Raw genomic sequence first — 13,849 nt, 5'->3', positions numbered from 1 at the left:
AGACAGACTTTCCTTGATGTATTCCAGGACAGCATCTCTTGGAAAACCTATAAACATTTTACCCACCATGCAAGTAAGACTTACCCTCCTGTAGTTTCCAGGTTCACATTTTGACCCCTTTTTGAATATTGTCACCATATTTGCTATGTGCTGATCCAGTGGAGCAGACCTTGTCACTATGGAGTCCTTAAATATAAGAAACAACAGTCTATCTATCACATTACTTAATTCCCTTAAAACCCAGGGGTGTATGCCATCGCGACCCAACCATTTGTCTAGTTCAGTCATTTTAAGTTGGCTCTGCACTTCCTCTTGGGTTAGACTGGTGACATTTAGTTTACTTTATCACTCTGCATCTCTTCTGACATTTTATTTTCCTGTGAATACAGTGGAGAAAAACTATTTAATAGATTTGCTTTCTCCTCATCACTGTCATGTCTGTCTCCTGAGATCTGTGGTACTACAGATGATCTGCAGCTTTCCTGCTCAGGTGTATGTAATTGTGCTGGCTGGGCGTATGTCTCCAGTCAGCCAATCACTGTAGGTCAGTACACATAAAGCTGTCTTCCCATGTGTGGGTGTGATCAGCTTTTCCTGTTCTCATTCTCTCTCTGTGTGGGTGAGCAGGTTCTGTGATTGGTTGCTGCAAGAAAGGTTTGTGTTTTGTGTTTGTTTGGTTGTGTTGCTGGACTCCTGGTGTAGGGACTAGCGTTATAGCCAGGAGCAATGAAGTGGCCAGCTAGCTTCCATATTTTGTTCGAAACCTCATCTAATACCTGGCATTTATAGCATTAACATCTGCAACTAGTGTTTGCGTTTGACTGCTGTATGGTGTGATTATGGCTCTGTGTGTCTTCTTACTCTGTCCAGTTGTCCCTGACGGTGGTGGCATGTGTATGTGTCCTATCCAGGGTGTGTGGGTTCCTAGGAGCAGCAAAGGCCCAGATCTGAAGACCATTGGGTCGCCCTTTATCGGGGTGATGCCCCCGCTCAGGTCGGTCTGTGTCACTTACCCTATTAGATATAGGGAGAGGTGTTAGTCTGTGGTAGTTCACCTGGTGTTCCCTATCCTTCTGGATCACGTTCATGTGGGCCCAGTGCTCACTTGCCCACACAAACGTAACAATCACCCTCTACAATTATTTATTAAGGGGCTAACACTTTCTGCATTAGTCTTTTTATTATTTATACATAATTGAAGAGCAATTTTGGATTAGTTTTACTCTCCTTGGCAATAATTCTCTGTGTCATCACTTTTGCTGCTTTTATCTGCTTTTCACATAATTTACATTTTTTTCCTTATAGTTTTGTAGTGCTTCTTTGCTGTCTTCTTGTTTTAGTAGATTAAATACTTTCTTTTTGCTGTTTATTGCCCCCTTTACATCTTTATTGAGCCACCTTGGTTTTCTCCTATTCCTAACCATTTTATTCGTATAATGTATGAACTGTTCACAGTAAGTATTTAGGATCTTTTTAAACATTTCAAATTCACTGTCTGTACTTATTTCTAAGGCCATTGTCTCAATCAATAATATAAAGGGCATCTCCGAGCTGGTCGAACTTGGCCTTCCTAAAGCTTAGTATTTTAATAGCTCGCCGATAAAACTCCTTTTTGAAAGAGGCAAGAGGAAATTTGTTATAGTATGGTCACTATTTCCCAGGTGCCCTAACTTGCACCCCTGTTATTCTGTCAGGTCTGTTGGTTAATATTCAGTCCAAAATGCCTGTCCCTTTAATTTGGTCCTGTGCAAGTTGGAAAAGGTAATTATCTTTTCTGTACTTATTGTCAGAAACTTGTTACCTTTATGAGAGCTGCAGGTTTCGGCTTCCCAGTTTATATCCGGATAGTTAAAGTCTCCATAATTACTTCATTGTGATTTGCTGCGTCTTCTATTTGCCTCAGTAATACTTTTTCGGTGATTTCTATTATATTTGGTGGCCTATAGAAAACCCCTATGAGGATTTTATTATTGTTTTTCCCTCCATGTATCTCTACCCATAGAAACTCCACATGCTCATCTCCCTCCCATATATCTTCCCGTAATGTGGGCTTTAAACAGGATTTTTACAAAAAAGACAAATCTCTGCCCCTTTCCGCTTTTTACGATCGCTTCTGAACAGACTGTAACCCTGTAAATTCACCTCTCAGTCACAGCTTTTATCCAACCAGGTTTCAGTTATGCCCACTAAATTGTAGTTTTCCTCAGACATTATTACTTCCAGTTTGTCTACTTTATTGGTCAGATTTCTATCATTGGTCACCATACAGTTTGGAAGGTTTTTGTTATTTTTTATTTTAAGTGTATCCCTATTAACTGTTCTGCCAGTTCTAACTGTATTAACTGCTTCCGCCACTCCACCTTCATTTCTATTACTTAGTCCCAGATCTCTGCTACACTATCTTCCCCTCTACCTTGCTGGTTGCCCTCACCACCAGTTACTACTTTACCAGCCTTCTAGCCATCTTCTCCCCCAGCGCAGCTGCACCCTCCCCAGTTCTGCAGGAATCCAAACGCCTCCTTCTTGCACCAACTCTTGAGCCACTTGTTTACCTCCCTAATCTCCCTCAGCTTTTATGGTGTGGCATGTGGTTCAGGTAGTATTTAAAAAAAAAAAAAAAAAAAAAAGCTTATATCCTAGTCCCCTGAAATTGTTTTTACTTTCAAAAGATTTTATTATAGTAGCAAAAACTTAAAATTACATCAATTATGCAAGAATGATCCCCTCGCAGGGGGCAACAAAGATAAATGTTCAATCATTGTTACAGCTACAATTATACTTGTATTTCAGTTATATCTTTCCACTCCATTTTCTTCGCTACTTCAAATTTAAGCTCCAAACTTCTCTTTAATGTACAACTTTTAACAATAAGCAATAGAACATAACTAAACCAAATTTAAGGTTTTCTCTCTATTTTTCCTTCTCAGAATCTCTATTTCCATTCAACAGGTATAAGACTAGATGAAATTATTTTTAAGGACTTTCTACCTACTTCTAACTTTGTCATTGGTGCCAATGCATATTACTGCTGGTTCTCACCAGCCCCTCTCAGTAATCTGTCAACCTGATCTGCAATCTGCAGTAATCTGTCAAAACCGAGCGCCAGGAAGACAACACACCTATCCTGGTCTTTGTGGCAGATTGCTCTGCTTGTCTTCTGATAATTGAGTCTCCCACTTACAGGCCCTGTCTAGCCTGTCCTGTGCTCCTATTCCCCTACTTATTGAAGCAAACGGGGGGATACAGAAAGACAAAAGTACAAAAACCACGGTTACATGTAGTTATCAGTTGATGGAAACAATAGGGGTGAGGGTCCTGCTCCAATGAGCTTACATACTACAGATAATGGAGTGATACAGAAGGTAAAGGGCTGGAGATGTGCATGGTATGGCGAGGTGGAGAATGAGGGATGCTATAGACAATGGTCAGACTTTTAGCCCTGTGACGGCAGAAACGGTGTGACTGCAGGAGCGGTTTATGATGGCTAGCAGGGATTGCAGTCACTAGGTCAGGGAGCATGTTATCAGGCGGAGTACAGAGGGGTTTGGTTTAAGGAATATGGTATGCCTCCTTGAAGAGGTGAGTTTTTAGAGCACGCCTGAAATTTTGTGTGTCAGGGATTGCCCGGATAGTTTGGGGTAGTGCATTTCAGAGGACTGGTGCTGCTCTGGAGAAGTCTTGGAGGCGGGAATGAGACGTTCAAATTAAAGGGGCACTCAGTCTGATTAGGTTAGCAGAGCGGAGGGTGCGGGCTGGGTGATAGATTGAGATGAGGGAGGCAATGTAGGGTGGCGCGGTGCTGTGGACAGCTTTATGAATGAAGGTAGTGAGTTTAAAGGGGTTGTCCCGCGCCGAAACGGGTTTTTTTTTATTTTTAACCCCCCCCCCCCCCCCGTTCGGCGCGAGACAACCCCGATGCAGGGGTTAAAAAAACAAACCGGAGAGTGCTTACCTGAATCCCGGCGGTCCGGCGTCTTCATACTCACCTGCTGAAGATGGCCGCCGGGGTCTGCTCCCTCCGTGGACCGCAGCTCTTCTCTGCGGTCCATTGCCGATTCCAGCCTCCTGATTGGCTGGAATCGGCACGTGACGGGGCGGAGCTACACGGAGCCGGCATTCTGCACGAGCGGCCCCATTGAAGACAGGAGAAGACCCGGACTGCGCAAGCGCGGCTAATTTGGCCATCGGAGGCCGAAAATTAGTCGGCACCATGGAGACGAGGACGCCAGCAACGGAGCAGGTAAGTATAAAACTTTTTATAACTTCTGTATGGCTCATAATTAATGCACAATGTACATTACAAAGTGCATTAATATGGCCATACAGAAGTGTATAGACCCACTTGCTGCCGCGGGACAACCCCTTTAAATTGAATTCTGTATTTGACGGGCAGCCAGTGCAGTGACTGGCACAGGGAAGAGGCGTCCAAGTAGTGGCTGGGCAGGAAGATGAGCCTGGCTGCCGCATTCAGGATGGGTTGGAGGGGAAAATCTGGTGCAGGGGAGGCCGATCAGCAGCGAGTTGCAATAATCGAGGCGAGAGTGTATGAGGGCAATGGTGAGCGTTTTTAGTGTGTCCATAGTGAGAAAGGAGCAGGTTCTTGTGATGTTCTTGAGGTTCAGCTGACATGTTCGGGCCATAGATTGGATAAAGAAGGTAAAGGAGAGATCAGAGTCAAATATAGCAGGGAGTTATGGTGGTGCCACACACTGAGATTGAGATGTCAGGATGAGGTTGATTAGTAGAGGGCGGAAACACCAGTAGGTCAGTTTTTGAGAGGTTCTGTTTTAGGTAGAGTGAGGACATGGTGTTAGAGAAATTATTTCAGTAGTGTAGATATATATTTGTAGCATTATATGATTATATCAGTAGTGTAGATGTATACAAGTAGGGCTATATGATTATATCATGAGTGTAGATGTATACATGTAACATTATTTGAAAAGTGTAGATTTATACATGTAGCATTATATGATTATATCAAAATGTGATTGTTCTCAGTAAAAGAAAACAAGTAATCTTGTAAATATGATACCTTTTAATGGCTAACAAAAATACATGATGTTATAGACAGCTTTCAAACCTCTCAGGGTCCTTCCTCAGGCATAATGAAACAAATCTAAAAATGTCTTTAATATATACACATGATCACATGGGTCGGCATAAACATGGTGTATCTAATTTGCACTAGATAAATACCAGAGACAGAATAAGAAGGCACAGACATGTTGGGATTAATAGCACTTAAAAATACCAGGGAGGGATGAGCATAACAGTAAATAATTAGTCCAGTGACAAGGAATGTGAAAGTTTATAGTCTCTAAATTGATGTTAGGGGGTCAACACCAGGCCAACATGTTACCTCTGCTCTGAATTTCTCATATCTCATAATCTCCACTGATGTAGAAACCCCTCCCCGAAATTTATACAGTTTTTGATAGTATCAAAGATGGTTATAGACTTATATTTCCAAATTCTTCTATGACATTGGGAATTAAATTTGGCTATAAGTATGATAACTCATTCATGTTGTGTCTGTGACTACAAAAATGCTTGGCGACAGGTAATTCTGTCTTTCTCTCTTTAATTGTGTGGCGATGAGATCTCATCCTGGCCTTCAGTTTTTGTCCTGTTTCTCCAACATAAAGGGCCCCAATAGGACATTCACTACACGGGATCAGATATACAACATCAGACGTGGAACATGTGAATATCCCCGGGATCTTATAGTCCTGTTGTGTGTTGGGGATCCATATTCTGTCCGTGGTCCGTACCTGTGTACCAGGTACGGACCAATATGATTATATTAGTAGTGCAGATGTATACATGTAGGGCTACATGATTATATCAGTAGTTTCAATGTATGTGTGTAGTGTTATATGATTATATCAGTAGTGTAGATGTATGTGTGTAGCATTATATGATTATATCAATAGTGCAGATGTATGTGTGTAGCGATATATGACTATATCAGTAGTGCAGATGTATACATGTAGCGTTATATGATTATATCAGTAGTGCAGATGTATGTGTGTAGTGTTGTATGACCATATCAGTAGTGTAGATGTATGCGTGTAGCGTTATATTATTAGGTCAGTAGTGTAGATGTATGTGTGTAACATTATATGACTATATCAGTAGTGCAGATGTATCTGTGTAGCGTTATATGATTATATCAGTAGTACAGATGTATACATGCAGGGCTATATGATTATATCAGTAGTGTGGATGTATGCATGCAGGGGTATATGACTATATCAGTAGTGCAGATGTATGCGTGTAGCGTTATATGACTATATCATTAGTGCAGATGTATGCGTGTAGCGTTATATGACTATATCAGTAGTGCAGATGTATACAAGCAGGGATATATGATTATGTCAGTAGCGCAGATGTATGTGTGTAGCGTTATGACTATATCAGTAGTGCAGATGTATACATGTAGGGCTATATGATTTTATTAGTAGCGTAGATATATGTGTGTAGCATTATATGATTTTGTCAGTAGTGCAGATGTATACATGTAGCGTTATATGACTATATCAGGAGTGTAGATGTATGTGTGTAGCATTATATGATTATGTCAGTATTGTAGATGTATACATGTAGGGCTATATGATTATGTCAGTAGTGTAGATGTATGTGTGCAGCGTTATATGACTATATCAGTAGTGCAGATGCATACAAGCAGGGATATATGATTATGTCAGTAGTGCAGATGTATGTGTGTAGCGTTATATGACTATATCAGTAGTGCAGATGTATGTGTGTAGCATTATATGACTATATCAGTAGTGCAGATGTATACATGTAGCATTATATGACTATATCAGTAGTGCAAATGTATGTGTGTAGCGTTATATGACTATATCAGTAGTGCAGATGTATGCGTGTAGCGTTATATGATTATAGCAGTAGTGCAGATGTGTGTAGCGTTATATGACTATCAGTAGTGCAGATGTATGCATGTAGCATTATATGATTATGTCAGTAGTGCAGATGTTTGTGTGTAGCATTATATGATTATGTCAGTAGTGCAGATGTATGTGTGTAGCATTATATGACTATATCAGTAGTGTAGATGTATATACGTAGCGTTATATGATTATGTTAGTATTGCAGATGTATGTGTTTAGCGTTATATGACTATATCAGTAGTGCAGATGTATACATGCGGGGCTATATGACTCTATCAGTAGTGCAGATGTATGTGTGTAGCGGTATATGACTATATCAGTAGTGCAGATGTATACATGTAGCGTTATATGATTATATCAGTAGTGCAGATGTATACATGCAGGGCTATATGACTCTATCAGTAGTGTAGATGTATGTGTGTAGCGTTATATGATTATATCAGTAGTGCAGATGTATGCGTGTAGCGTTATATGACTATATCAGTAGTGCAGATGTATACATGCAGGGCTATATGACTCTATCAGTAGTGTAGATGTATGTGTGTAGCGTTATATGATTATATCAGTAGTGCAGATGTATGTGTGTAGCGTTATATGATTATATCAGTAGTGCAGATGTATGTGTGCAGCGTTATATGATTATATCAGTAGTGCAGATGTATGTGTGTAGCGTTATATGATTATATCAGTAGTGCAGATGTATACATGCGGGGCTATATGACTCTATCAGTAGTGTAGATGTATGTGTGTAGCGTTATATGATTATATCAGTAGTGCAGATGTATGTGTGTAGCGTTATATGATTATATCAGTAGTGTAGATGTATGTGTGTAGCGTTATATGATTATATCAGTAGTGCAGATGTATGCGTGTAGCGTTATATGACTATATCAGTAGTGCAGATGTATACATGCAGGGCTATATGACTCTATCAGTAGTGTAGATGTATGTGTGTAGCGTTATATGATTATATCAGTAGTGCAGATGTATGTGTGTAGCGTTATATGATTATATCAGTAGTGCAAATGTATGCGTGTAGCGTTATATGATTATATCAGTAGTGCAGATGTATGTGTGTAGCGTTATATGACTCTATCAGTAGTGCAGATGTATGCATGTAGCGTTATATGATTATATCAGTAGTGCAGATGTATACATGTAGCGTTATATGACTATATCAGTAGTGCAGATGTATACATGTAGCGTTATATGATTATATCAATAGTGCAGATGTATACATGTAGCGTTATATGATTATATCAGTAGTGCAAATGTATGCGTGTAGCGTTATATGATTATATCAGTAGTGCAGATGTATGTGTGTAGCGTTATATGACTCTATCAGTAGTGCAGATGTATGTGTGTAGCGTTATATGATTATATCAGTAGTGCAGATGTATACATGTAGCGTTATATGACTATATCAGTAGTGCAGATGTATACATGTAGCGTTATATGATTATATCAATAGTGCAGATGTATTCGTGTAGCGTTATATGATTATATCAGTAGTGCAGATGTATACATGTAGCGTTATATGATTATATCAGTAGTGCAGATGTATACATGTAGCGTTATATGATTATATCAGTAGTGCAGATGTATACATGTAGCGTTATATGATTATATCAGTAGTGCAGATGTATACATGTAGCGTTATATGATTATATCAGTAGTGCAGATGTATACATGTAGCGTTATATGATTATATCAGTAGTGCAGATGTATACATGTAGCGTTATATGATTATATCAGTAGTGCAGATGTATACATGTAGCGTTATATGACTCTATCAGTAGTGCAGATGTATGCGTGTAGCGTTATATGATTATATCAGTAGTGCAGATGTATACATGTAGCGTTATATGACTATATCAGTAGTGCAGATGTATACATGTAGCGTTATATGACTATATCAGGAGTGTAGATGTATGTGTGTAGCATTATATGATTATGTCAGTATTGTAGATGTATACATGTAGGGCTATATGATTATGTCAGTAGTGCAGATGTATGTGTGCAGCGTTATATGACTATATCAGTAGTGCAGATGTATGCGTATAGCATTACACGATATAGCGGCGTGCACGCCTCCACGTAGCGCTGTGATGGTGCTAGTAGTGTGGCGCGCAGTGTGCGGTTGTGATTAGTGCTGTGTTGCTGTGCTCCCTCGTTCCGCCTCTGGATGCAGCTCAGAGACTGTGCAGCCAATACAGGAATAGACGGATGGGAGGAGGGATCAGGAGACAGAGAGCGAGAGGGACAGGGGGAGAGAGACAGCACACACATCCAGAGACACACTCCCTCCCCTCCTGGAGACACACTGTCATCTCTTGTCACACTGCATCCCTGTCTCCCCCCACCTTCACCCTGCTTCCATCTGGGGACCCCGAGCCCTGAGTTCGAGCCTGAGGACCCCCCATCCCTGCCCTTCCAGGATGATAATTCCTGCATCCCTCATATTATTAGTCTCTCCCTGGCTCCTCCTGGCTGGAGGTGTCTGTGCTCCCCCCCAGCACATCTGACACACTCTCCCCATCTCCCCCTACATTGCTGCTGGGTGTCTGATCTGTGTTCCCCTCCTCCTCCTCCTCCTCCTCATCATCATCAGCGCCTCTTCCAAAAAGGATGCTTTGGCTATAAGGACCTACCAAGCCCTTGCAGGATCACCCCTTTCCTTGCTGCAACCCCAGGCTGATCCTTCCACAAGGAAGCAGGATGGGGAAGGACCAGGAGCTGCTCCAGGCTGTAAAAGCCGAGGACCTGAGCATGGTTCAGAAGCTGCTGCAGAGACCCAAAGCGGGCAAAGCCAGTGAGTAGGACCTTGATGCTTTTAATTGGCTCAATGGTTTAAAGGGATTAAATCAACAAAGAATTAATTAGCTCTTGATACATTGTATCGCCCTGGAATGCACTACAGATGTGGCATGGGAACGGGGGGCATCAGAGGGGGTGTCTGCAGAGCATCACTTCTTTCCGGTATATGTGTATAAGAAAAGTGCAATGCATTGGTTACGGATGTATCATACCTAGAGTATGCAATGTAACACATGTGTAATTTGTAGCAATTCTCCTTCCGCCTATCAATGTCCTGCTTGCCCCAGCTATAGTCACTGATTCAACGAGGGTCATGGCTTGACTTCCATAATGATACTGTACATATTCGAGAGCGGCTTCAGCAAATAATAGCTGCACACCGTGCAGTCTTTGGAGGGTTAAAATCATCACCTTGCCAAATACAGCTCAGCTGGTCACTCCTGGGCTGGAGAAAGGGGCGAAAGAACCCCAATCTGCATCAGTGGTACAGAGATGGATGGGTGATGGGCGTTCTACAGATGCTATATGATTGCTGCAAGATGCAGGGGTGGGAGGGGACCAGCTCTAATACAGACACATTGGGGGCTTTAAAAAAAAAAAAATCACCCGTCTGGTGGGGGTTGTAGTTTTGGGGATCTCTTCCTGGCAGGGATAATGTGATGTGAAATCGCACCACACCTCATAGAGATGCATTAGGATCTGATCAGGCTTTGGGGTTGCATTGACTAGGAAAAGGCGTGGGGGTTATATATGCATTTGGGGGGGGGGGGGTGCAGAATTGCCCCCTCAGTCCAGCCTTTGCAGATGGCGGAGGTGGCCAGCTGGGCACTGCTATGGTGATGGGTCATTTCAATGTCTTTGGGCACTTTGATTATCGGCTGTGTGAGCAATCTCAGTTTTCCCTGGAGCGAGCTGCGCAGTGGACTGAGCAAACCACGCAGTCAGCTCTGTAAGAAGGACGGGGACCGGCTGCTGCTAATAGTACCATTGCCTCACGTGGGTGCTCAGGAGCTTGCAATCTAATGCAATGACGCTATGTTATGAGCGTGGCCGTGGATGCATCATCTGAATGATTTAATTGCGTTAAGCTGCAAATCTAATAACAAGGTCTGTGGCGTACTGTAAATGTGCTTATTAATGCCGTTAAATTCCACCTTAATTGCAGTGTCATTAGAATCGCTGCTTAAAGGGCCAGCGCTAACGCAAAATGCTAAATGTGCAGCAGCGTTCTACGCGGAGCAGTCACACCTATGTATGTGAATGTATCAGCATAAAGTAGGGATTGTAAGGGGCATCATTGATGAAGATTAGAACTGGCCTCTCCCAAGCCTCATATGGCTGATAACAGGGAGCAATGGATATCATTCATTTGCGTGGCAAATGGATAAGGTAGGCTTAAGGGCTTAAATAGACAAACGTGTTTGTGCAGGTTTTTGCATGCGTGAAACTCACAATTGCAAAACGTGGCAAAGCGAACCCATTGATTTCAGTGGGTTCGTTCTTATGAGCGCGATTCTCGTGAGCAAATCCTGGCCGCGAGAAAGAGCCAGCCCTATCTTTCTGCGTGCTACACAGAAGTCTATGGCAGGTTTAATAAATCAAGGGTAAGGGTGTGACCCTGCGAACAACCCTTCTTCAGGCGCAAATAGACTCAGTTGCAGCGAGAGTATTTGCGCATACGTTCGTCTGTGGAAGGCCTAATAGGGTTATTCGAGTAACGGCTTTGATATTGTGTTGCTAGGATATGACACCAATGTCTGATCGGTGGGGTCACAGCGGCCGAGAGGTTTCCTTTTGCCCCCCTCAGCTTTAGGGCAGCTTCACACAGATGTGTTTACGCCCTTTTTTTGCACATGCAAAAATTGTGTGCCTGATACATAAAGACTAGAACCCATCGGTATCAATGGATTCATTCTCATTTCCTCTTTTTGTGCACCACGGGCCCCACAGTAGTCCATGGGAAGTGCGCAAATGCATGTACAAAATGCGAGAACACGCGCAATTCCATGAAAAAGCGAACACACCTGGACCTCAGTAGGCCAAATAGCCTTTTAAATCGGGGGGGGGGGGGGGGTTGTGCACCCATATGAACAGGCCCTGCGTGTGCAAAAAAACAAGACTATGGGCAGATGTGCACAAAGCAACCTAGTTCAGTGCGCAAATTCATTGCGACGAGGCAAGCGTATTCGCGCATATGCTCGTCTAAAGCCACTGTACCTGTATCTGAGATTTGATAGCCGGGTTATAATAGATGGAAGCCGGATGTGCAGTCACAGGGAGGAGCCCATTAGAGACAAATTGACTCTAGTGATTGGTGGCGGTCATCATCTTCGGACCCTCACTGATCATGAATTAGCATAATAATAATAGTAGATCGCATCAATCTCCCCTTTAAGATTCAGCATCCCTTTAAATCTTGCCTGATGGGCACGGCATCATGTATGGTATAGATGTGTGGAAAATGAAGTAGCTTACAGGATAAGGTGAACACATAGGAAGAGAAAGCGTATCCGGTGCCATCACAAAATGCTTGTGCTTACTGGGAACGGGGGGGCTGACTGGCATTGAGGTGTGGAGTTCTCTTTAGGGTTTCCATGTGACGCAATACGCTCACTCCTGCGCAAATATTTTGTGTGAACTAGGGTATTTTGCGCTGATGCCTATGCAAATACCGAGCTTGCAGGATTTTCCCGCGCAAAAACAAGGAAACACACGCTTGTCTGTTTAAGCCATTAATATCATTGCTCACAGGGAAGGGTTTACTGCGCAGAAGCGTGCATACCCGAGAGGCAGCGATTACACCAACAATTGGGAGTATGGCAAAGGGGTGTCCGCAATCTAGGGCCCTTTTAAACGGCGCGTTTATTGTTGGATCATGTAAATTTGAGCGCTAACCATTCAGTGTAAACACGGCCAGTGCCGGAAGATGAATGATCATTCGTTCGCCTATCGTTCATTCTGTGACATAAAAATCATTGATCAGTCGTCTGCAAGTCGCTGCATGTAAAAGGCGATCGTTCTCATTCACTGGTACCGCGCCCTGAAAGACCGGCGATTGGGTGAACGAGCGAATGGCGAAGAAATGAAATCGATTGTGTGTGAACCAATGGCATTTTAAAACAACTAGCTGCATGTAAGAGGATCCATAGGGCTTAAACAGCAGACCGGGATGTCATTCCGTTTCGCGGGCATGGTTTTGACGCCCGCAAAACGGGCCAAAAGAAAACCATTGATTTCAATGGTTTCGCTTTCACCAGTGGAATTAGTAGTATTAACGCGCGAGAAAATAGGATTTGCCCTATCTGTCTCGCACATAGCGTTTCTACGTGCAACAAAGATAGGGCAGGAGCGATCTTTCTGTTCCCCCCCCCCCCTCCCCCCCCCCCCCTGTGTTTGAATAGTAAAAAAAGAATTTTGACTGGTTCATCTGCCAATACGCCCGCCGCTATGAACCAGTCAAAAGTCTGTGCTCCGATTTAGGGAGCGTATTTGCGCATGCGCTCTTCTAAAGCCGCCCTTAGGTTGGTTCTGTTCCCCAATCTCATGAGGGCTTTGGACTTGTATAGAGCTGGCCATGGGTCATGGGCCTTGCTATCTAGTTTAGGGATTGGCACTAGAATACTGGCAACTTTCTTGTGCCAGGATGAGGAATGTGATGGCATGAACTAGAAGCAGAAGGGGTGGGACATTATTAGTGACACTGATATATTAGCGCACATTTTTGCTCCCGTAAAATATACGTGCGCAATATGCAAAGACTACTACCCATTTATGTCCATGGGTTCATTCTCATTAACGGTTTTTGTGCGCGCATTTCCTGTACATGCAAAAAAATAGGACCTGCTCTATCTTTCTGCATATTTGCGCACCAATGGCCTCAAAATGCAAGTACTTACGCAATTCTGGGAAAAAGAGAACACATCTGAACCTCATTGGGCTAAATAGCCTCTTAAATCGGGGGGGGGGGGGCACGTATGTGAACAGGCCCTGCGTGCGCAACAAGGACAGCGCTATGTGCCGATACGCATGCAAATCAGCCTCGTTGACTGCGCAAATACGTCACACTGAGCAAGAGTATTTGCGCATATACTCGTCTGAAGGATCTCTTACCGTGG

General features: G+C 42.9%; 1 protein-coding gene and 1 long non-coding RNA gene across 3 annotated transcripts in view; one reads left to right on the top strand and one right to left on the bottom strand.

Annotated features, from left to right (window-relative positions):
- Nucleotides 1–13,849, bottom strand: part of LOC136576929 (uncharacterized) — a 30,242-nt gene that overhangs the window by 8,798 nt on the left and 7,595 nt on the right. The gene's annotated exons all lie outside the window — the stretch shown is intronic.
- CASKIN1 (CASK interacting protein 1) overlaps nucleotides 9,235–13,849 on the top strand; it is a 197,648-nt gene continuing 193,033 nt past the window's right edge. For both annotated transcript variants that reach the window (XR_010786424.1, XM_066576569.1), the window contains exon 1: nucleotides 9,235–9,729. Coding sequence is in view for 1 of the 2 variants with exons in the window: in XM_066576569.1 (XP_066432666.1) it covers nucleotides 9,636–9,729 (94 nt within the window). In the remaining variant the exon portion in view is untranslated. The remainder of the gene's footprint in view (nucleotides 9,730–13,849) is intronic.

This window comes from Eleutherodactylus coqui, chromosome 8 (genome assembly GCF_035609145.1).
Source record: "Eleutherodactylus coqui strain aEleCoq1 chromosome 8, aEleCoq1.hap1, whole genome shotgun sequence".
NCBI lineage: Eukaryota > Metazoa > Chordata > Amphibia > Anura > Eleutherodactylidae > Eleutherodactylus > Eleutherodactylus coqui.
This window is presented reverse-complemented; position numbering and strand designations above follow the sequence as displayed.